General features: G+C 40.1%; 2 protein-coding genes across 2 annotated transcripts; both read left to right on the forward strand.

The window, feature by feature from the left end:
- The first annotated feature begins 2,114 nt into the window (after positions 1-2,114).
- Positions 2,115-12,404, forward strand: LOC109917821 (granzyme K-like). Its single transcript, XM_048596474.1, has 5 exons — positions 2,115-2,169; positions 2,270-2,414; positions 4,064-4,214; positions 7,679-7,951; positions 12,120-12,404. The coding sequence occupies exons 1-5, from the start codon at positions 2,115-2,117 to the stop codon at positions 12,306-12,308; spliced, it is 813 nt and encodes a 270-aa protein (XP_048452431.1). The 3' UTR covers positions 12,309-12,404.
- Positions 12,405-17,920: 5,516 nt separating this feature from the next.
- On the forward strand, positions 17,921-25,674 carry LOC109917818 (granzyme K-like). Its single transcript, XM_020517674.2, has 5 exons — positions 17,921-17,984; positions 18,142-18,283; positions 18,955-19,105; positions 20,668-20,922; positions 25,244-25,674. Exons 1-5 carry the CDS (start codon positions 17,921-17,923, stop codon positions 25,415-25,417), a joined length of 786 nt encoding a protein of 261 aa, XP_020373263.2. The 3' UTR covers positions 25,418-25,674.
- Positions 25,675-25,990: the final 316 nt, after the last annotated feature.

Genomic DNA, 25,990 nt, shown 5'->3' on the forward strand with positions numbered 1-25,990 from the left:
TCTGGCTGAGGGGGCAAAGCACAAAAAGCCAAGGCAGAAATGCTGTGAATGTCAAAGTAGAAACAAAGTCAGTCAGAAAGAAAGCAAGCAGCCTTGATTATGCAGCCAGGTCCGATCCATGAACTGGGTGCCTGTCCCTGTGTGCAAAGTGTTCTTGCAGCAGCTTTGCAATGAAAGGATGCCAGAGCACTTCAAAGTGCAGCATGGAGGTGCAAGTGAATCAGAGATGTACCATGCGCATGTGTTGAGGATGGGACATGTCAAATGCCAAAGCCCATGGAGCAGGGGATGCATATGGTTGCAGCCCATGGAGCATGCCCTGAGATATTGCTGACTGATGCCCAGGATGGAGGTTCGGGGGACCACGTGGTGAACTAGAGTTACCACTAACCATTCTGGTTGTCATCTCAGGAATTGTCACTGTCTAGTTTCTATCTGGTGGGTGGGAGGATGCAAATTTGCATATAACTGAGGCAAGATTAGCTAATAATCAGGAGTTATTGCATGCTTATGAATGCAAACAGGCTTTTTGCCAATCTCTATCAAGAATCTTGACTCACCCGTCAACACTCAGAAAGAAAATTGGACTCTTTGTTCTCAACACAGGGTAATTCCTCACTGCCCATCTCACGTGATCTCACCCAAATTTGCCTGGCAAGATTTCACCCAGTATCTCAAAAGAGGCTCCAAGTACATTTTTGTAGATAACTGAAGAGAAGCTACTAGCTATATTTTCTGTCTCTACAGTTGGCAATTGATTTCTACAGAAACAGCGACAGAGAAAATTTATCAAAGAACCGAGAGCTCTTAATAACTGCATATTTGCTATAATTGACTGCACTCAAGGAACAAGCAATAAATATCAGCCTCAAGTTAATACCTTTACACCTCACAGTCAAAAAAAGGACTCCAAACACTATATATTATTTTACCTTCCTTTGTATTGGACAGTATTCCCCTTTAATTTATAACTGTGTGTGTGTGGGCCCAAGTGGCTGCATGAAAGCCATATGCTTGACATTATTTCTAAAAAATGATTTGGCTTGGGTTTAATGATTAGTAAATTTGCTCGTTTTTGAACTCAAGCAAAACTTGTTGATTGATATATAGCGAAAAGTATTTAACTACATGTTTTATTGCAGTGAGGCATATAGCTTCTTGCAAAACCCAAACCTTTGTTGTGACAAACTGAGAAGGTTGACCACAGGAGAGCCAGTTCACCCCTTCTCACCTAATTGTTGTTGGGCCAAAAACCCATCAACTTTCTACCTCTGTCCTGAGGAGTAAAAGGTTAGTCGTACATTTGCTCCAGTAGTAGCTTGTCAACATGTGCGTAAGAGATTATGTCACAATGACGGCAAAACCAAATGGATCTTGGACCTGAGTGTGTCAGGATCCTCAAAGATGGCCTCTCCTATGCTTTTGTAAACAAAGTTGTAGCTAAAAAAACCTGATAATATCACTTGCCTATGTCGAGGCCTGATCTCATTACTCAACCTGTGTACATCAAGGCCGAAAAGGTCCTTGAATGGCCTCAAGGCCTCATCCACACTTACGACCCTTAAGTCAGCACCAGAATAAAAAATGTGGCATCTTTGACTCTACAGCTTTTTCTCCCATTTGTTAACCTGCATTAAATTTATACTTCACTTGAAAACAAATGTTTTGAAAACAAAAACATTGACATTCAGTGGTATTATCTGGCCTAAGTTGAGAATTAGTGAATTTTCCATTGAACTGTTCTGAGGAAGAGTCCCTGGATCCAAATTGTCAACTTTAATTTCTCTCCACAGATGCTGACAGACCTGCTGAGCTTTTCTAGCAATTTCTGTTTTCATCTCTGATATCCAGCATCACAGTTCTTTCCATTTTAATTGTAATATAATTATGTTTGTGATTAAGCATTTCTACAAATAACTAGCTTCTTCTCATAACATGGGTGCAATTTTGAACTTTGTGGTTCTGGCAATAAGTTTCAACAAGGATATTAAAAAAATAGGTCTCATCATATTGTGAATATAACTTCTATACTTCAATCTAACTTGCTAATACCACATCCTCCCAAACTACTATAAAGCATAGCTGCTTGCTGACAGTTTCTTAAAATGAGCAAAATGTTTCAAGTAGTCTTTATTGCATCAATAATCAATGCCTTAGCAAATCATGGTTGTAAGAATACTTGGCAATAGATTCCTTCGTATTTAAGTGCAAATAATTCAGTTTTAACTTCATTAATATTTGTAATGATAATAGTTTTTTTTAATTGTAGGTGTCTGTGTGAAAATTATTGGGGGACGTGATGTTAAACGTGGTTCTGGTTCTTTCATGGCATCCATCCAATGTGCAGATGAACATGTTTGTGGAGGAACTTTAATCCATGCCCAGTGGGTCTTGACTTCAGCAAACTGTGCACTGTAAGTATTGAAATTTTTGGTGACTATCAATACCTTATTCTTCTGAAATCATCGAGTCAGAAACCATAGTCATAAAATGAGTATCTGGCTGAATTACTTCACCCAAACCAATTCCTTTTGTGAACTACGATCTGGAATATCTGCCTCGTCTCTGAATCCTTTGAGAAATCCTTTACAAAGTGATGTATTGTTAAAGTTAAATTATAGAAAATCCAAAATTTTATGTATTCTATACAGCTTTTTTAGAATTGTTTTTAAAATAATTTTCAGCATTATAATTTAAAATTTGGCACCTTTACATCTTCAGGATCTGATTTTGGATCTAGAATGGATAGATAATTTTAAATCTCTTGTCTAATAGCGCCTGGAGAATTATACCAGACATAATTTGAGGTTCCTTCACCCAAATCCATTTATTGTTGTATATATTAGAAAATCAATTACATTTCAGGGTAAATTAGCACAGGTAAACATAATCATAAGGATAATAACATATGCCACAAGAATATGAGGAATTGTAGTGTCTTTTTATTAGGCGAGTTTTGCGCAAGGCAGTGCGTTATACTCTCAATGTACACAACAGAACTATCAATGACTGTGAAGGATGTATGATCCTACTGTGCATCCCAAGCATTTGATAATTTTATTTCAAATGATGTGTTTGGTTTGTACTTTCAAGCACACTTATTTTCCTGGTTATTATGAAGAGGTATTAGTAAACTTACTGAACTGCATCATGAAACCTGGCCAAGGCCTGGAGTGGGGTTTGCTGGCTTAGAGGCAGGGTGCAACTTACTGAGTTACAGGATTTCCATAGATGGTCTACGCAAGATTATGATAGGTTTAAGTAAATTTGTCAAGGAAAAGCTGTTCACATTAGCTGATTGCTTAAGCATTAGGTCACACTGATATAAGGTTTTGGGTAAGAGAAGATGTATGGAAGGATTTCTTTTGTGCAGCTATCAGTATAGGTTCAGTAGTCACAGCCCACAAAGTTGGCCAAACTGGGGACAATCAATGATTTCAAAAGGAAATTCTATAGTCATTTGTGACAAATAAAATGACAGAATGGGGGAATGGCGATTACTGGATTGTTTTGGAGACAGCCAATGGGTTAACTTAATGGGTTAATTTCAGCAGGTCTGGCAGCATCTGTGAAGGAAAACACAGAGTTAATGTTTCGGGTCCGGTGACCCTTCCTCAGAACTGCTGTTTTCCTCACAGATGCTGCCAGACCTGCTGAGCTTTTCCAGCAACTTTGTTGTTGTTCCTGATGTACAGCATCCACAGTTCTTTCAGTTTTTAATGGGTTAAGTGGCCTTCTCCTGGACCATAATAACTTTACAACTCAGCAACTCCCTGTTTCTGCAGTTTTTTATGTTATTTTCTTTCCTATTGAGAATATTGATAAGTCAAAAATTGGCTTATGTTTGGGATCTGTTTTGTGCTATTCGAGATGAATAGAAGCAATCCTAGGAAATATACATTTTTCATATTTTTCCAATGACAACTTAAAATCAAATTTCTCATTGTAGGTTTTTCCTAAGATTTTCATAGCAAGGTCTAGGAAAATGCATGTTCAAAACGCAAGTCATGATATTTTAATCTCAAAATTTCATTACAGTACAGTAATTTAACTTGTTATAAAGTTGTTATTTTCAAAAGATAAAAACCACAGTTGTTCTTGGGACCCACTCCTTGAAAGACAAAAAGCAAGCACAAACATTGAACGTGATCTTTGCAAAACCACACCCTGCGTACAGCAAAAACACAGAACAGAACAACTTGGCGCTACTCAAGGTATTACATACAAAATGTGTGAATGTTTATCCTGTTAGTATTGTATGGATTAAGTGAAAAATCCATGATTTAATCACTAAGCTGTTAAATAATCAAAAAATACACATTGCATTTGAGTTTTTATACAAACTTTTGAGATAAAATTGGCAGTAATCATAGGAAAATTATAGAAGTTTGCTTTATTTAACAGAATCATACATCATAATAAGATGCAACTTGTCCTTATCATGCCTGTCAATTAACTCACATACCCAAGCTTTCCCCTGCAGTTCTTTTTTCTCTTAAAACCATAACCTGGTGCCATGTGATTTCCAACCTTGTCCACCCCAGTCCAACACCAGCACCTCCACATCATAACATTTGAAACAATTCTCTTTTAGGTGTTTCTAGTAAATCAACTGTCATCACTCTTCCGAACAGTTACCAATCTTCATAAATCTATAACCTCTAAACATTCTACCTTTGGAAACAGTTTCTCTTTATTTACTCTAACAAAGATGTTCATTATTTTGAACACCTCTGTGAAATCTCTTCATCTTCTTGGGTACAATGAGCGTGGTCATAATTTGAGGGTATATCAGCATGTAGTACAGTAAGGGGAGGTGACGACCTAGTGGTATTAGGGGAGGCGATGGCCTACTGGTATTATTGCTGGACTGTTAATCCAGAGACCCAGATAATGTTCTGGGTACCTGGGTTCGAATACCACCATGGCAGATGGTGGAATTTGAATTCAGTAAATATCTGGAATTAACAATCTAACGATGACCACAAATCCATTGCCGATTGTTGGAAAAACCCATCTGGTTCACTAATGTCCTTTAGGGAAGGAAACTGCCTGCATGTGACTCCAGACCCACAGCAATGTGGTTGACTCTTAACTGCCCTCTGGGCAATTAGGGATGGGCATTAAAAGCTGCCTCATCCCATGAATGAATATAAAAAAGTAAGAGTTGCTGGACTAGAAATCCAGAGGACCAGGCCAATGCTCCGAAAACTTCAGTTCAAATGTCACCATGTCATATGGCAGAATTTAAACACAAGTAATTAATATAAAATCCCAAAGTGTGGGAAGAGGCCATTCAGCCCATCGAGTCTGAACTGACCCCCTAAAGAGCACTCCACCCTATTCATGTAACCCTGCATTTCCCATGGCTAGCTCACCTAGCCTGCATATCCCTGGACAGTACAGGCAATTTAGCACAGCTAATCCACCTAACCTGCACACCTCTGGACTGAGGGAGGAAACTGGAGCATCTGGGGAAAACTCACAAGGACATGGGGAGAACAGTCAAACTCCACGCAGTCGCCCAAGAGTGGAACTGAACCTGGGTCCCTGCTGCTGGGAGGGCTAACGACTGAACTACTAGGCCACCTGGTGAGACATCTGAGATAAAATTCTAATTTGGTCAATAATTATGACGCAAGCATAAACTTGTTATAAAACCACATCTGGTCCATTCTTGCCCTTTAGGAGAGGAATTCTGATGTGTTTTGGCCTACGTATGACCCCAGACGCAAAGCAACATGATTTTTTACTTAACTACCACAAGACAGCAGTTGTGGCTAGGAAATAAATGCTGGCCTTGCCATTGGATCCTGCTTCCAAGTATAAATGTAAAGCCGAGTTTCTCCAGCATATCGTCTCAAACGCCCTGTGTTGTGGTTCTGCAGCTCTCTAAAATGTGGTGTCCCCCGGAATTAAACACAATACTCCAGCTAAGATCTAAGCAGTGTTTTATCAAGGTTGAGCACCTCCGACACTTCCGCCATCTGCAATCCGACCCCACCACCAAAGACATTTTTCCCTCCCCAACCTTAAATGCTTTCCGGAGGGACCACTCTCTCCGTGACTCCCTTGTCCGCTCCACACTCCCCTCCAGCCCCACCTCACCCAACACTTTTCCCTGCAACCGCAGGAAGTGCTGCACCTGCCCCTACACTTCCCCCCTCACCCCCATCCCAGGCCCCAAGAAGACTTTCCACATCAAGCAGATGTTCACCTGCACATCTGCTAATGTGGTATACTGCATCCGCTGTTCCCGTTGTGGCCTCCTCTACATCAGGGAAACGAAGCGGAGGCTCGGGGACCGCTTTGCAGAACACCTACGCTCGGTTCGCACTAAACAACTGCACCTCCCAGTCGCGAGCCATTTCAACTCCCCCTCCCATTCCTCAGACGACATGTCCATCCTGGGCCTCCTGCAGTGCCACAACGATGCTACCCAAAGGTTGCAGGAACAGCACCTCATATTCCGCTTGGGAACCCTACAGCCCAATGGTATCAATGTGGACTTCACAAGCTTCAAAATCTCCCCTCCCCCTACCGCATCCCAAAACCAGCACAGCTCGTCCCCGCCTCCCTAACCTGTCCTTCCTCCCACCTATCCCCTCCTCCCACCTCAAGTCCCACCCCCATCTCCTACCTACTAACCTCATCCCGCCCCCTTGACCTGTCCGTCCCTTCTGGACTGACCTATCTCCTCCCTACCTCCCCACCTACACTCACCTTTACTGGCTCCATCCCCACCTCTTTGACCGGTCTGTCTCCTCTCCACCTATCTTTTTCTCTATCCATCTTCTATCTGCCTCCCCCTCTCTCCCTATTTATTTCAGATCCCCCTTCCCCACCCCCATTTCTGAAGAAGGGTCTAGGCTTGAAATGTCAGCCTTCCTGCCCCTATGATGCTGCTTGGCCTGCTGTGTTCATCCAGCTCTATACCTTATTATCTCAGATTCTCCAGCATCTGCAGTTCCTATTTTCTCTGAGCATAACCTCTTCACTTTTGTATTCTGTTCTTCTGTTGACAAAGCTAAGAACTTCAGATTTAAATTTCACAACTTTTTCATGTCATCTTGCCATATGTTCAAAGATGTCTGCTCATATACTTCCACATCTCTCTTTTCCTACAAACATTTTGCAAACTTTAATCACAACGTAATGAATACATTTGGGAAAAACTAAATTCACTTCAAAACCTGCATATAAATGCAGAAAAAAAAAATGCACATAGGATTCCAGCATAGGAGATTCTATTTCTGCAATGTTCCCTTTTACACAATATTCTTGTCAAAAAGTCTATTCCTTTGGGGAGGTGATGGCCTTGTAACTAGACTATTAAACCAGGGACCCAGGCACTCTGGAGTCCTCCATTCAAATCCCACCATGGCAGACAGTGGAATTTGAATTCAATTTAAAGTAAAATCTGGAATTAAGAGTCTAATGGTTATCACACAACCATTGTCAATTTTCAGAAAAATCCATCTGTTTCACTAAAGCCCTTTAGAGAATGAAAATACCATCCTTACTTGACTTGGCCTACATGTGACTCAAGACCCAAAGCAAAGTGGTCGACTCTTAACTGCGCTCTGGGAATAAGGGATAGGCAATAAACGATGGCTGAGCCAGTGACACCCACATCTTGTGAATGAGTATACAAAAACCTTCCTTCTCTCTATTTTAGTTGGATCAAGCTGCAAAACTGAATAAGTTTGTAAGGACCCTCTCACTGCCAAGATCAACAAAAGATATTAAATATGGAACAAAATGCGACGTTCTAGGATGGGGACAAACAGATGTTGATGATGACAATTCATCTGACACTTTGAAAGAAATTAATCTAACTGTCATAAAGCGGCAACTCTGCAACAGTAAAATCTACTACAACCTTAATCCAGTCATAACAGATGATATGTTATGTGCTGGTGATGAAAAGGGGAGGGCTAAAATGTGCAGGGTAAGTTACAAATAATGTTATAAACATCATTGTTAAATATGTATTAAGTGTATGCCAGGAGAATAATTGATCTGACTAAAATACAGGATTGGTCATTACACCTAAGGGGAAGTAGACAACAGCCTGTGTGCAAAGTCAGGTAAGGCAGAGGCCAATGGGATTGATCCAGAACTGCTGAAGAAAATCAGATCGCAGTGGCTAGCAAAGCTCTTTACCATTCCAAACATCAGGCATTCATCAAAGAGATTGGCCGTGATTACCAAACCAGGGAAGCCTCACAGCTAAGGACCATCACCTTGCCCTCAATAATATAGAAGACCCTGCAGTGCCTCCTGCTGCACAGACTGAGTCCCATCCTGGAATCAACAAAAGCCCCAGGTGATCACACAACCTGCAACTGAAGAAGAGTCTTCTCTCAAAAATAATGGCTTTAATAGAACTAGGTACAAACATAACTTGTGATGGTCTAAAATGTTGGATCATAGATATAGAATAATGCAATGATTACAGCACCAAATGCGGCCATTTAGCCCATTCGCGTGCACTATGACCCTCAGCAAGAGCAAATTATCTAGTCCCAGACCCTGGGTTTTGGTCATACCTCTGCTCAATATTTCTTTTAAAGATTTTATTTCAACGCCCCTTTGGAAACCATTTCATATTTTCTCATCTGTGTTTGGCTTGATACCATGAGACTTCATGAGGTCCAGAGTCAATGTTGAGGTCTCTCAGGGGCAATTCCTCCCTCTGCTGGGACATGTCTCGGGATGGTGATGGTGTTGTCTGGGATTTTGCTTGTAAAGTATGATTCCATGAATAGGTCAGACTGTTAGCTGACTAATCCGTGAGAGCTAACCCAGTTTTAGCACCAGCCCATAGATATCCATGATGGTCTACAGAGCTAAGTTTGCTGGTGTTATTTCTGAAACCTAGGGCAATGCTAGGTTGTTCAGCCTTGTTCATTCCTCTTTTGGGACGTTTTAGCGATTCTTTCAACTGAATGGCTTTCCCGGTCATTTCACACGCCAGTTAAGAATCAACCACATTGGCCTGGAGTCATATGCAAGCCAGATCAGGTAGAGGAAATGAATGAACCAGATGTGTTTTTACAACTGTGTACAATGGTCATCATTAGACATTTTAAATTCTAGATTTTTAAAAATGGGTCCTCAGAACAGTACTTGGATCGCTGGATTGCTAATCCAGTGACAATAGCACCCTGCATCATTATCATTTCCTGAATGGAAAGATCAGTGACTGGAGAGCTTAATTTGAAAGAGATTGGTAGAAGGATTAGGAGGGAGATTAGGAAAGATTTTACTTTCACTCAGAGTGTTGTAGGGGTCTGGAAAGCACTGCCTGAGATTGTACTAAAGACAGAAACCCTGAAAGCATTGATGAGATATCAGCACATGGAGCTAAAGTACTGTAACCTGCAAGGCTGTGGACCAAGTGCTGAAAAGTACGATGAGACTGTATGGATTATTTTCAGCTGGTGCAGATATGAAGGGTCATGTGGGCTATAAACATTCTATGATTCTGTGATTCATTGTTCTTTACATTAAAATTCAACTGCCACTCATCTGCCTATTCCACCAGCCTGCCTTTGAACTCATGGAATTTATTATGACCTTCCTCTCAGTGCACACTACTTCCTGACTTTCCGTTTTGAAAGTTTTGAAATTGTGCCCCGTGCGTCAGGTCTATATCATTAATTGATATCAAGAAAAGCAGTGACCCAAATACCAGTCTCTGAGAAACCTCACCTTCTGTCCAATCTGAGAAACACTTGTTCTGGCACTTCCCCTTTTATTCCACAGCCTTCAGCACCACTGGCAAGTCTGTTGTGTTAATTCATTAAATGCCTTTGGAAGTCATGTACACCACATTAGATTTAAAGTTCAGCTAACTTTGATTTTTTTCTAAACTTACCTCCTGAGTTGTTGATTTGATTCACTCTGATACATGGGACTGGATTTCTCCTGGAAGAAACGTAGGCTGGAGCCCACTCTTGTTAGGCCAATGCTGCAGCCATAATGTGATCCACGGGGGCTACATTGGCTTTTAGTGGGACCTCCACCCGTCAGAGGGAAACAGTCCCTGGCCTTCAGTCTCAGCAACACCAGAATGGATACTGCTGGAAGAAGGTTGAAAATGATCCTGGCTGCCTCAGAAACGCACACCCCAGGATGCTAATCTGAGAATTGAGGAGAGGACAGTGGTCTCTCTTGGGCAGTTTGTGTAGGTGATGGTGAGGGACATATACCTTTGTTGAAAATAGTCACAAGGCCCTGCAGGAATGAGATGCATTTTCTTCTTACCTTTTCTCATGCATCCCTTTAAAAATGGCTTGCCAGCATAATGGTGTGGACACTGTGTTATTCAGATGAGCAAGCTTACTAACAATTCTATCTATTTATTTAATTGAATATGGTGGGCAGCTGATTTTGATGTCCATCCACTTTGTGTGGTATGAGAGTAGGTTTGTGGTTGGGTGAAAAGGTAGTGAGTTGTCTCTTCCAGTAAGATAGCAGTGGAGTAGGGCTTCTGAGCCTAGGGCTTGTCCACTCTGTCCGCTTTTCTTTTTGTTTCTTTTCTTTTTTTCTCTCTCTTTTCCGTTTTTTTTTTTCTCTTTTTTTTTCTTTTTTATTTTAACTTTTGTTGAAGAGCTTGGGAAATCACAGAAACAACATTGGCGGTGGCAAGTAGGCCCAGCGCAGATTCATGGCAGCGGCGTCAGAGGGATTTTGGGTACATCGACAAACCGGTCCTTGCGCCAACTCATAACTTCCGTGGCTGAGGCGAGTTTGGGCTCCCAGTGGCGTCTCTGTACAACGCAGATTCATGCAAGTGATGGTGGAGGCAAGTCTGGGCCCAGTATGAGACTCTACGGCATCAACAGTGGCTGCATTGGCGAGGTGGGCCTGAAGCAGACTTGTGGGGGCAGCGGCAGAGTTGAGTTTGGGCCATGCGGTACCGAGTGGCATTGGTGGCATCAGCATTGACGAAGATGTTGGTGGAGGCAAGATGGTGCAGAAGAGTAGCGTCTTTTCTTCCAGCAGCAGTGGCATGGCAAAGGGGACTTGTGCCTGGCCACCAGGCCCATGGCCCATGATGGAACACTTAACAAGAAAGACCGTACAGTTGAACACTCTTTATTTCTTTATTCTTCTGTCTTTATATTCCTTATTTTGGTTTATTTTCCTGTATTTTAAGATGGCGCTGGAGAGTGATAACATAATGGGCGGCACGGCGGCTCAGTGGTTAGCACTGCTGCCTCACAGCGCCAGCAGTCTGGGTTCAATTCCACCCTTGGGCAACTGTCTGTGTGGAGTTTGCACATTCTCCCCGTGTCTGCGTGAGTTTCCTCCAGGTGCTCTGGTTTCCTCCCACAGTCCAAAGATGTGCAGGTTAGATGGATTGGCCATGTTAAATTGCCTGTAGTGTTCAGGGATGTGTAGATTAGGTGGGTTAATAGGGGGTTAGGTCGGTGTGGGATTCTCTGCAGACTTGTTGGGCCAAAGGGCCTGTTCCACACTGTAGGGATTCTTTATACAACACTTTTCACTGTATTTCTAACAAAATACATGTGGCAATTAATAATTCAAATCAACCCAACATGGTTTACATGACCCTTTAGAAACACACCCACATGGAGTGCAATACGTTTCTGGATTGGAACTATTCATCTGGATCTTTAAATAGTTTGTACAGAAGTTTATGAAATAAATAATGTTGGTGCTCCAATTGATAATGCTGAGAGGAAAGAATCACAGCTATAATGTGGGTCCACCATCAGCCACAACAATAAGTTCAACATCAACAACATTAGAATTGGAATGTTTGGTTGGAAGCTCACAACACTAAAGCTTTGTTCTTTAGGAAAATAATACTTTAAGACAAGGGAACGAAAGTTGCATGAAATATATGCAGTGTCACCCCATTAATAACCTATATCTGTCAGTTAGTAAAGTATCCTCTTGTTCATCAGAACAGCCTCACAGATCAAACCTGTAAATAGCTCATGTATAAACGCCCTGTTTGAATAATCTGGACACAGGCCAGAAAGAATGTTGCCATATTGAGGGACTTTTAATCACGTTGCCTTTTGCAACAACCATTGTTTAATACAATATAAAGTTCTAATATATTGTGCATTATGTCACAGGGTGATGCAGGCGGACCGTTGATATGTAAAACTCTGATAAAACAGTTTGCTGGTATTGCTGCCTTTGAAAAGGATTGCGAAGCCGTGAATAAACCTGGAATTTATATGCGTTTATCGAAGAATTACGTCAAGTGGATAAAGGAAACCATAAAAAGGCAAATGGGCAACAACCACGTTGGAGTAAATTGAAAAGAAATGATTTGGTTAAAAAAAGTAAGCGTGTGTACTTTAAGTAATGATTTTGAAAATAGAACATAAACAATTGGGCAGTTACACATGTCAAAATGTCTCTTCACTTGTTCACTAGTCTCATAACTTGGTTGAGCAGCCACCAAATTTTGAGATTTAAAGAGCAAAATATCAGAATGCTGCAATGGGAAAGATAGCTAATTAGTGTCAAATTTAGCTGAGTAGCATTCCAAAGGATTGGGATAATGCTGTTTCTTTGGTCAAATAAATTGTGGCAAGTATTTCTCCTCTATTATGGAAAGAGCAAAGTGTGTGTTATTTTTCTCACAATTATATAAATTACCAGCTTTGATTTTATTTTCAATCTAATGATGTATTCTGGTCTATCCATTACATATAAGTCACCATAGTCCTTGAGGACCACAGGCTTACTGTCTCATTGAGAGAGCATGACTGGTGGTGAGTTTAACCTGACGGTCACCACACCTTCAATGAGGATCAAGGTTGAGAAGATAAGACCTTCATGGTAACCTCAGCCAGTGCAGGAATTGAACTCATGCTGTTGGTGACACTCTGCATCACTAACCAGCTGGCCAGCCAACTGAGCTAACCACCCTCCAAATTATGCCATTGGGTGTTAAATACATTTGAAATGAAGAACAGGATGTATCTTGACATATCTCATTCTTTTTGATACCTTCATCATAATCAGCATTATCTTCTTCTGCTCCTATGATGCTGCTTGGCCTGCTGTGTTCATCCAGCCCTGCACCTTGTTGTCTCGGATTCTCCAGCATCTGCAGTTCCTACTATCTCTTATCTTCTTCCTGTTCTTTTTATATCATGCTATGGAATGTTTAAGCAATGACAGCCAAGTGGAATGCACTTAATCTTATATATCCCATATTCTCCTAACCCCTGCTTGTGGTTTCACTCATAGCTAAGATTGAGATAACAGAATGATGAAAATCCATATCTACCAACTGGGTTTGAATTATTATCACACTCTGTATTATTCTCTTTTGAGTCTGTAGTGGAAATAATAGATGCAACAAACATAACTATCTTTATGAATTATGGGCCACAGTTTTTAAGCTTTTGATGCCAAGTTTGGTATATTTTTGGATTCCAGCTATTTTGGTATGCTATCTATCGTGGGTGTGTCCATCGGGGCCATCTGAGACGGCTTGGATAGATTTACTGCCATCAATCCTTCTTATGAGTATTAGTCCAATTATTGATATCAAATGAGGAAGAATGGTCACATGAAATCTTTGGCAGAAATGAGGTTAGATCCTTATAAATAGGTTATTACATCAAACTTAAAACAGAGCTCCTAAACCTTATTTTTTCCTGCTGTTGCCCCCATGTGGAAGTTTGAAAATCATTAGGAACCTAAATCAGAACTTTGAGGGGTGGAGGGGAGGGAGGTGTGTTGTAGGTGTGGGGCTTAGGACCAGGTGTTCAGTTTGTGAGCAGCTGTTGATGTCAAAATAAGCCAAATGGAATGCCAGGTCAGTACAAGTTTTTGTTAATTTGTGAAGTGCCAAAGTAAAATAAAGCACCAGTATACAATAGCCTTCTGCGGGGTACTGTGCTGGACATCAAACCTTGCAAAACCTGGAATCCTAACAAAAGTTAAAGATTTCATCTAAGTGCGCAGAATTCCCCAATTTATCTGACGTTTTATAGCCAGGTTAATAGATAGCATGGACCAGGTTACTGTACTCGATAAGAAATTATTAAAAATAAGTGGATTCTAGTTGCAGGGAAACAATTAGTTAAGTTAAAATCATCTCTGCTATAAAACTCCCTTTACACAAACAGACAAAAGAAAAATTGGTGTTGGGGTGGAGGGAAAACCTGAGAAGGCAGCTCATTGCCTCTGTATATTATTCTTTTGTCCCTGTCCATAGAGTTCACTGGGATGATAATTCTGCCTTGCTAGGACTTGCAGCGCTTCCATTTCTCTTCTTCAGGGACTTTCTACCTGCTTGCAGGAGGCACAGAGAGACTGGTTCGCAATTAATAAAGTCTCTGACTAACTGGCAAAAACCAACAGCCCACAGCAACTGGTAAGGAAAAACAAAGGGATATTTTTCTGGCTTTAGGTGGATTGTACAGAGAAAAAGACACCACTTCCCTTTCCAGAGGTCTGAAGGCTCCTGCCCATCTTTTTCACACTCACAAGCTGTTCAGCTACCTTAGCGCCAAATATGTAGCTGCTGGCAAGCAGAAGGCCTTTGTCATTGACAAGTGGTCATCATTCCTCAGACCAATCAGCTATTTGTTGTTGGCTGAATCACCCTTTGCACATAATCCTTGACTCCAGCATGTTGCAGTAACTTTCCCCATTGCTTGAACAAATGGCAGTATAAAATGGACTTCCAATCAGGGCCAGTAATTTTAAGTTTTTAAAAAGTGCAGCAATCCCTTCTACAATCCTTGGCTTTTAAAATAGGCATTTCCCATTTAAGTCCACAATTTAAAATACAGCAAAATAAACAAAAAACAGTCTTTACATGCGTACTGTACCAGCATTTCAAAACCAACCAAAAATGCAGTACAATAACCTTAACTGTTGTGATAAAACAAAATGCTGATTCTAATTTTAATTCTAAATAGGAACATAAGAAACTTCAATGTTGTAATCTCGTTAAAATGAAACAACACCGCAGTTTATGGCCTTTGGCGGCACATCAAAGTTTCAAAAGAAAAGAAAACAACAGCGTTAAAGCCTTTGCTATTAGAAATTAAGCTTAAAACGGGTACTAGTTCTACTGTAATGAGACGCATGGAAGTGCATGTTGCTGACAGTCTGTCAAAATCTGGCAGTGTAAATAATAGTGTACATCTCATCTCTAATGTGACATCAAGAATTGATCAACATCAAGATATCCCACTAGCCTGCACAAATATGTGCCAAGAAAAGGAACCATCATTTCCAATGTGCACAGTACAGCATCAGGATAGCCACACTTCATTCTAAACAAGAATTCCATTGCAGACATTGTGGAAAATGTGATTTCTGAAGTTTGATCTCATGAAATTTCAATGCACTTCTTAATTTCAATTGTGGGCAAATCCAGCAATTCAGACTAACATTGTAAAGAGTTTTGGATTCAAGCAAGCACTGTGCTATCTATAGGATGTGAAGTGCATTTCTGGACAATTGAGAAGTTCATCCATGGGCAGATGATCTCAGATTTCAAGAGGGTCAGCAGTACATGTAAAAGGCCATTGGGCACTCAGTGAAGTGCTATCAGCTCTGTGGAAACCAGAAGGGGGCCAGAAAAAAGAATGCAATATTTAATGCAATGTTTATATCTTTACCCATAAAGAAACAGGGAAAATGACATTTATCTCTACTCACTAACGGCCTTTAGCGAGAAGATCAGCCATCCTTACTTGGTCTGGCTTATATGTGACTCCAGACCAGCTAGTAATGTAGTTGACACTTAACTGTCGACGCAGCAATGAGAGGTGGGCAATAAATGCTGAACTAGCCAGCGATGCCCATATCCCTTGTATTAGAAGCAGTTCAGAGAAGGTTTTCCAGTTTAATATCTGGAATGAGTGGAATGCTTTATGTAGAAAGTCTAGGCAGGCTGGGTCTGTATCCTCTGGAGTTTAGAAGAGTCAGAAGAGACTTAATTGAAACATAGAAGTCCCAGAAAGGAAGACAATTATCGGGTTCAACATCAGATGTTGCCTATTTCAGACAGAAATAAAGAAACATTTTTTCTCTCAGAGGGTTGTGAGTCTTTAGAATCTCTTCCTCAAAAGGCAGTGGATGCAGGACTTTTAAATATTTTTAAGGCAAAGGTAGATCTCTGATTACCAAGGGGATGAAAGATTATCAGAGATATGCAGGAATGTAGAGTTGAGGTTAAGGTCAGATCAGCCATGACCTTATTGAATGACAGAGCAGTCTCAAAGGGCCGAGTGGCCTACTATTGTTCCTTGTTCGTATGTTCCTTGTTTTCAAGAAGAAGCTAAATATAGTTCTTAGGACTGAATGGATTGAAAGTTATGTGGAGAAACCTGGAACACAATACTGAGTTGGATGACTAGCCATCATCATATTGAATGATGAACAGGCTTGAAGGGTCGAAGGCCTATTCCTGCTCCTATTTTCTAGTTTCTGTCTTCAAATGTACATGCGTTCATATGAATAATTAAAGAAGAAATCTTTTCATGACAACCGCCTAGTGAGGTAATTGCAGGCAATATTCAATCCCAAAATGGGTGGGATTGATCAGGTTTGAATTTTCATTTCTGAAGTCACTGTTAAAAGTAAGCGTTCACCCATTTAAAACGGAGGTAAGGAGAAATATAGTTGTAGACGATCATGAAACTTTGAGGCTCTCTTCCTCAAAAGGTAGTAGAATCTGATTATTTTAATCTTTTTAAGGAAGAGAACACGGGGTTGACTGATGATCGGTGATATGTAAAATGTGGATTAATCAGATCAACAATGACCTTACTGAATGGTGGAGCAGGTTCGAGGGAGTGAGTGGCCTACTTTTGCTATTAATTCCTCTGTTAATAAATTATCTGGAACCTGCCTGTTTATATTTTTATTGAAGGTAGATGAATAATCTGCTGTCAGTTTTAGTTGGTCATTGGTCATTTTTGGAAGGCTATACTTTTAGTTTTAACCCATTCTAGTCAATTTTCCCTCAGGAAGTGAAAGAAACAAACAGAGACAAGCTTGATATAAGGTCATGCAAGTGCCTTCTTGGCAATGCTTGTCAGCCTGGCAACCTAATACATTGCCTTGTGAATAATCCCTGTGATGTGTCTGCACCCTGCCATGATCCAGGGTCGGTATCCTTCTCTGACCGCCATCTGTGCTCTTTTTTCCCATCACCATCTCACTCTCCTAATCACCAACCCACTGTCATCATGATCTCTCTCCTCCCCAACCCGACTTTCCCTCTACTTCCCAACCTCTTTCTCTCAGTATTGCATCCTTTCTCATGCAGCCATCCTAAAGAGAAATGGCAAAACCACAGGAAACTTTGGAGTTTCCCTCTCTCAAATCCTTCCCCATGTGGAATCCGCGTGATTGGATCAAGTCTACGAGACTAGTTTGAATATACTAACTAGTTTGAATTACAATCATATTTGGTGTCAGGTTTGAATTCCCCTATAATTTTAGAGTTAACACATTTTATTAGTAGTTCATTCCATATATCAACAACTCTACATAGAATAAAATAATTCTAAGCGTTACTTTTGTTGGAAACTTGCAAATTCAATACTTGAGTAATTTCCATTATCCATTTCATTCAGCATGCTAAAGATGTGGAAAGAAAAGTGACATTGGGGATTGGTTGTCTGTGTTACAAACCATCCAAATCTAATCTGCAGAAACACATGGATGAATCCAGCAAACATGTACTGGTATTCCAAGACATCATTTTATACCCTACGGCATTTTGCAATTAATTTTGCAATTCAGAACTATCACATTTTACCGAATTAAAATCATACATTTCTTATCAGTAGTGTTGATCATCTTGGTCAATTACTCATTCTTCCCACTTCCTGGTCAGTTTTTTAAAAAAGATTGCTGCTTTGATTCTGCACGTACAGAAACAATAAAAATGCGTAGTTTACTGGTATTGGTGTTGATCATTACCGCAGTCATTTACCTGTCCATGCAAGGATGTAAGTACATAAACTTTATAATTTTGTATTTATAAATCTTAGATCCATATTTTATTGATGTATCTTGTTATAACACTGTCTCTATATTGAGATGAAAAACTATCAAATTTAGCTACTAACATTCTATAATCTAATCTCATCTGTTTCTCCATTGTAGATGATTGTGTGGATATCATTGGGGGTCACGATGTTAAGAGTAACTCAAGACTTTACATGGCATCTATTCAGATTAACAAAACACATGTATGTGGGGGAGCATTGATTAAACCTCAGTGGGTATTGACTGCAGCGCACTGCAGGTAAGACTATGCTTTTTGTTTTATGTATATCTTCTGTTGACAAAGAATTCTCAAGACCACAATGAAACTCTAGATGTCAGACTTGGTTCAGTGGTGGCACTGTATTGCTGTATTTCAAGGTTCTGCATTGAAGCTTCTCTCAAGAGACTTGACCACATTACTTAGGCTGACACTTTTGTGAGTTTAAACTGAGACCTTCTAACAGGTGAATTTGTTGCTAGAACCAGGATAATCCACCCTAGGTCATTCTAGTGTGATTCATTTCAAAATGCTGTCAGTAGGCACCTAACAAGTTTGCTTCCCCCTTTAAATACTTCAATCAGCCTGAATATTAACTATGGTTTTGTTACCATTAAAGTCAATTTGATGTGATGTGATCCTGATCCTAGACTAACCCAGCAGTAGCATAAATGCGTAAGGGGCCAATCTGACAAAATCCTTGTCATAGAATTCAACTGCATTGTCGATTAGGAATATCTAATTGCAACACCAGTTTGATTTTTTTTTACTCTGTCTCCCACCAGTGACCTGTCACTTATCAAAGTATAATTATTATGGTTCTTTTTTTAAGAAAGTGAAACGCAAATGTCAGAATGATTTAATTACTTTTCTTATAATAAAAAAGAGCTCATTTTGACTTGCAAGTAACAAAATTATTCTCAAAACAATAGCAAAAGAATGACAGTAGCAGAAACGGAAGTAGTTGTTGGATCCCATTCGCTTTCCAAGCAAGAAAACAAACAGACAATAAAGCTGAAGAAGACCTTTCCACATCCAAACTTCACCTGGGATTCTGTTGGATATGACATTATGCTGCTTCAGGTAGAAACCTCACTTTAGAAAATAATCAAATGGGCAACAAATTATTTGATTAGCACTGCTAAGGGGGCTTACTATGATTGGTTACTGTGGGTGTCTGATCAAGTAAAGGGGCCTCTTCTTCAGGTCTACATTGTTGTTGCTTTCTGCCTCCTGAGGCTGCAAAGACTGGGCAGATGTTCCTGGGTATCTGAAAGCTGGATCTCAGAATGGGGAAGTTTTATGAAGGAAGGTGCATGGATGTGATGACAAAAAGAATCATTTTCTCTGTCGGAAGATGCAGGCATCCCTGTGCCCGCCAACATTTACTGCCTCTTCCGCTCCCTCCACAAATTTTGACTCCCTGTCTTCAGTTCTTTATCCCCCTCATCTCATTAACTAAAGAACAGAAAATTCCTGTCAAAAAACATGGAAGCACGTCCTGCTGCTCAAAATCCACCTCTCTCACCACACCCATCTCCACGGCTATGATGGGAACAATTCCATAAATGGCAATTGATCTATTTTAACTTCCAAACTGATGTAACTTTTGTTAACTAAAGTCACTAATGCATATAGAGAAAGGGAAGGCATAAGGGAAATAAAGATGATTGTACTCAATTTCAAGGCAGAATTTGACCAAATGTGGCATCAAGGAGCCCTAGCAAAACTGAAGTCAATGGGATTTGGGGAAAAACTCTTCCTCGGTTGGAGTCATATTTATCTGAAAAGAAAATGATATGGTTGTTGGAGGCATATCATCTCCATTCAAGGACAACATTGCAGGTGTTCCTTAGTGTAGTGCCCCTAGAACCATCCATCTTTAGCTATTTCCTACCTGATATGGTCAGGGTTGGGGATGTTCATTGATAATTGCACAGCACAATGTTAAGTTCTATTCATGATTCCTCTGACACTGAAGCAGCCCCTGTTGAAATGTAGGAATAATGTGGAAATGCCAATGGTGGATTAGGGTGGACAAGGTTAGAAATCACATGACACCACATTATAGTCCAACAGGTTTATTTGAAAACATAAGCTTTTGGAGCCTCACTCCTTCTTCAGGTGTCTGTGAGAGAGCTGGTATCAGATACAGAATTTATAAGTAAAAGATCAAAAGGTTACACCACTGATGAGGATGTATTTAACCAACTTAAGATGCTGTTAAATCTTCAATCAGTTAGAAGGTTTTAATTGATTAATATGTATATGTAAATCCCAAAATTTCTCTCAAGTCAGACAACATTCAACCCTGAGCTAAGAAGAGGGAGGTTCATGGCAAAAGTGTCAGGCAATAGCCATCTCCAACAGGAGAGAATCTAACCATTATCTCTTGAATTTCAATAGCATTACCATCACTAAATCATCCAATATTAACATTCTGGGGGTTACCATTGACTAGAAACTGAACTAAGCAAAGCTTATAAAGACTGTCTCAGAGAAAGCAGGTCAGAGAATAGGGATCTTGCAGCAAGAAACTGAACTCCTGATTCTATTGCTTCTTTGTCTAAAACTGGACTCCTTTGTTATAATTACATATGCATAGAATAATTTGCTCATTGAAATTTTACCTTTACCTGTTACAGTTAAGGAATAAAGCCATTCTCAACAAGTTTGTCTCAACTCTAAAGCTGCCCAAATCAACTAAAAGTGTCAAACCAGGAACCAAATGCAGTGTCGCAGGATGGGGAAAAGATGGAACTAAATCGTACCCTGATACTTTAAAGGAAGCTAACATAACTGTCCTGAAAATGGAAATTTGCAAGAAAATATATTCACTTAATCTAACAAATGACATGATATGTGCGCTTGGTCAAGATTCCAAACAGGATGTATGTGAGGTAAGTTGCCAATTTATGTTCAAACTGTTGCATTAAAGGTAGCAAAGTAACTTCCTTTTTCTTAAATTTGTTCTGTGATTGTTAAGATGAGGAATAAAATGCTGTTGATTTTGGGTTGCCTACTTCAAACTCAAGCCTTAGCAGTTCAGGGATAGCTAAATAAAATTCTCTCTGTTTTAACCTGATAACATTCTTCATTGTCAATGTCAGAACATCAGACCTTAGAGTGTCTATCACGGTTCCATTTCCTAATGACTATCTTTTGTTCCTTTCTGGCTAATATTTCACAAGTGACAACACTTTGGAAAAATTTGTACTCTAGCCCACATCCAATGTGGAACTTGTTTGACAATAATCAGATTCATTGCACGTCGGTCCTTTACAGCCAGAATGGGCATCCATCCATAAGTCTGAGATAGTTTCTTGATCAGTCGAGGAATCAAGGGTGATGGAGAAAACGCAGCAAAGTGGATGTGAGGAATGTTGGATCCTATTGAATGTCAGAGAGGCTGGAGGAGCTGAACAGCCTACTCCTGTTCCTTTTTTTTATCCACTCAGGGGGCATGGTAATTGCTGGCTGGGCCAGCATTTATTGCTGCTCCTTAGTTACTCTTGTGAAGGCAGTTGGTGTACATGCACAATGCCATTAAGAATGGAGTACCAGGATTTTGACACAGTGACCTTGAAGAAACAGCTATGTATTTCCAAGTCAGGATGGTGTGTGGCTTGGAGGTGAACTTATGGGTGTGATGTTCCCAATAATATGTTCCCATTATCCTTCTAGATGGTAGTGTTCATTGGTTTGGAAAGTGCTGTCTAAGGACACTTGGTGAATTTCTATAGTGCATCTTGCGGATGATACTCACTGTTGCACAATCAGGTAGGCTGTTTTGCCCTGGATGGTGTGAGGCTTCTTGCATGTTGCTGGAGCTGCACTCATCCAAGCAATGGGGAGTATTCTATCACATTCTTGACTTCTGTCTCTTTGATTGTGGACAGACAATGGGAGTCAGGAAGTGAGTTACTTGTTGCAGGATTCCTAGCCTCTGAGTTGCCCATGTAGTTACACTATTTATATGGCTGGTCAAGTTCAGTTTCTGGTCTATGTTATTCTGCAGGATGTTGAAGGTTCAGGATTTAGTGATAGTAATGCCATTAAATGCCAAGGTGTAATGGGTAGATTCTAGTTTATGGAGATGGTCATTGTCTGGCACTTCTATGGCATGAATGTTAGTTGTCACTTTTCAGACCAAACCTGGGTGTTGTCCAGGTCTTGCAGAATATGGACACTGACTGCTTCAGTATCTGAAGAGTCACAAATAATCCTGAACACTGTGCAATTATTAACGAACATCCCCACTTCTGATCTTATGATGAAGTGAAGGTCATTAATAAAGTAGCTGAAGATGTAGGGGCCTAAGAACTCATTCATATCCTTGGACCATGAAGAACAAATTGAAGTGTCAGCTGCACCAGTGGTGTGTAATTACATCTCTGAATAGATTGTTTAGAAAATAGTTACCCTGTGCAACTTTGCAGAAATATCCTGGAGCTGTGATAATTGTCCTTCCACAATGACAACCATCTTCCTACGTGCCAGTTATGAATCCAATCATGGAGAGTTTGTTCTCTGACTTCAGTTTTGCTAAGGCTCCTTGATGCCACACCCTGTTAAAAACAACCTTGATATTGAAATTTTAAAGGGAAATCTCAAAATAAGGTTGGGGCCGGTCAAGGACAGTAGTGGGAAGTTGTGCGTGGAGTCCGAAGAGATAGAAGAGGTGCTAAATGAATATTTTTCGTCAGTATTCACGCAGGAAAAAGACAATGTAGTCGAGGAGAATACTGAGATACAGTCTATTAGACTAGACGGGATTGAGGTTCATAAGGAGGAGGTGTTAGCAATTCTGGAAGGTGTGAAAATAGATAAGTCCCCTGGGCCGGATGGGATTTATCCTAGGATTCTCTGGGAAGCTAGAGAGGAGATTGCAGAGCCTTTGGCTTTGATCTTTATGTCGTCATTGTCTTCAGGAATAGTGCCAGAAGACTGGAGACTAGCAAATCTTGTCCCCTTGTTCAAGAAGGGGAGTAGAGACAACCCTGGTAATTATAGACCAGTGAGCCTTACTTCGGTTGTGGGTAAAGTGTTGGAAAGGATTATAAGAGGTAGGATTTATAATCATCTAGAAAGGAATAATTTGATTAGGGATCGTCAACACGGTTTTGTGAAGGGTAGGTCATGCCTCACAAACCTTATTGAGTTCTTCAAGAAGGTGACCAAACAGGTGGATGAGGGTAAAGCGGTTGATGTGGTGTATTTGGATTTCAGTAAAGCGTTTGATAAGGTTCCCCATGGTAGGCTATTGCAGAAAATACGGAGGCATGGGATTGAGGGTGATTTAGCGGTTTGGATCAGAAATTGGCTAGCTGTAAGAAGACAGAGGGTGGTGGTTGATGGGAAATGTTCATCCTGGAGTTCAGTTACTAATGGTGTACCTCAAGGATCTGTTTTGGGGCCACTGCTGTTTGTCATTTTTATAAATGACCTGGATGAGGGCGTAGAAGGATGGGTTAGTAAATTTGCGGATGACACCAAAGTCGGTGGAGTTGTGGATAGTGCGGAAGGATGTTGCAGGTTACAGAGGGACATAGATAAGCTGCAGAGCTGGGCTGAGAGGTGGCAAATGGAGTTTAATGCGGAAAAGTGTGAGGTGATTCACTTTGGAAGGAGTAACAGGAATACAGAGTACTGGGCTAATGGTAAGATTCTTGGTAGTGTGGATGAGCAAAAAGATCTCGGTGTCCATGTGCATAGATCACTGAAAGTTGCCACCCAGGTTGATAGCGTTGTTAAGAAGGCATACAGTATGCTAGGTTTTATTGGTAGAGGGATTGAGTTTCGGAGCCATGAGGTCATGTTGCAGCTGTACAAAGCTCTGGTGCGGCTGCACTTGGAGTATTGCGTACAGTTCTGGTCACCGCATTATAGGAAGGATGTGGAAGCATTGGAAAGGGTGCAGAGGAGATTTACCAGGATGTTGCCTGGTATGGAGGGAAGGTCTTATGAGGAAAGGCAGAGGGTCTTGAGGCTGTTTTTGTTAGAGAGAAGAAGGTTAAGAGGTGACTTGATAGAGACATACAAGATGATCAGAGGATTAGATAGGGTGGACAGTGGGAGCCTTTTTCCTCGGATGGTGATGGCTAGCACGAGGGGACATAGCTTTAAATTGAGGGGTGATAGATATAGGACAGATGTCAGAGGTAGGTTCTTTACTCAGAGAGTAGTAAGGGTGTGGAATGCCCTGCCTGCAAAAATAGTAGACTCGCCCACTTTAAGGGCATTTAAATGGTCATTGGATAAACATATGGATGATAATGGAATAGTTTAGGTTAGATGGGCTTCAGATTGTTTCACAGGTCGGCGCAACATCGAGGGCCGAAGGGCCTGTACTGCGCTGTAATGTTCTATGTTCTATGTTCTAATCCCTCATCTCCATAGATGTATTGCATTCATTCGCAATTCCAGTTACACCTCAAGATAAATGTCCTCCAGAATTCCCCTTTCAAGATCTCTTATCATCTTCTACTTTTCCCAAGTCATCTTTCTTCTCAAGAACTGCACATCTACATCCAATAAAGTATTTTACTCCAACAGATATAGCGTTCGATCTTTGACTTCCAACATAGTTATACTATCAATTTACCACTACTGTTATTAAGGAATTAAGAAAATAAAATCTTCTTAATTATGTAATTCAGTAATTATAAACCATTCTGCAAAATAATTGGATAGCTTCAGACCTTATATTTTTTTCAGTTTTAATAAATTAGAAGCATTACTGCTATAAATATACATAGCATGTACAATATCCTTGATCATTATATCTTGCATACCTTTTGCTACAGTACAGCATATTGTGCTTGAATGAACTTGCTTTGCTTCATAAAAATTGAAGACTTACTTCTGGATTTTGGATACCAGTCAAATGTCGAAGCAAAGCTCATAATGTAACAATTCTATCACGCTCCTGTCTATACAAAATGAACAGGTCGAATTTATGCAAGCAGTCACCAATTATCTACCAAAATTTTAGTGACACTTTGGTAAAAATCCCACAGAAACAGAGTAAAGAGAAATTACATTTCCAGGCTTTCTGTTGAAGTTCAATGGAGTTATGGTAGGTATTCCTAAGAACTTCCCAAATCTTGAAAAACCTAAGTGTAAGTGCAATGCGTAATGGCATGAGAGATCAGCCTGTATTGCCCATAACTATGGCCATTCCTTGACTGATTTATTATTTTCTCACATTTGCTTTAACAGGGTGATTCCGGTGGTCCATTATTATGTAAGAAGTGGTTTCGTCAAAATGTGTACAGTGGCATTGTTTCATTTGGAAGTCACTGCGGGGATAACATTAAACCTGGTGTTTACACACATTTATCAAACAATTATCTCTCATGGATCAACAAAGTAATTCATGCTGCAAGTTATTGAATGACAAACATTCTGCTTTTTTAGGAAGAACATGCTTGTGAAATCTTTATTGAGTTGGAAATTGTTCATAGCCTAAAATTTTTAAAAAATGGTGCAACTGAATTCTTTTAATGATTGCCAGAACTTCATCTTTTACGTTTTTAAGTAGAGTGCAAAAATCATCTATTCTTTGAAAATTCAATACAAAACAGCTTAACTGTTAAATTAACGCGGTTGCTAATATTATCAGCTAAACTTGTAATCCACTTATAATGTACATGTATACAAATCCCATTTAGAATTAGATATTTTCTAATTTTGTCGTAACCATTACCAACTGAACAACAATTGATTGATTTTCAATAAACATCTTTCAAATGAATATTTTTAATGTGATATTGCAGATATTTTATCTTGTTCTTTATTCAAAATGAAATTACTAGAAGGTAGAACAACGTTTCCTTAGAAGCAATCCTTTACAAAGACTCTGCCTTCATCACTTGATATCTCATACACTGGTCAAATGCAAAAACCTTTGATGAAAAGAATTAATAACGAAAGGGCTGGAGTTTTTCTTGGGAGGCATAGAGGAAA

The sequence above is a fragment of the Rhincodon typus genome, chromosome 1 (assembly GCF_021869965.1).
Source record: "Rhincodon typus isolate 14 chromosome 1, sRhiTyp1.1, whole genome shotgun sequence".
NCBI classification, from domain to species: Eukaryota; Metazoa; Chordata; class Chondrichthyes; order Orectolobiformes; family Rhincodontidae; genus Rhincodon; species Rhincodon typus.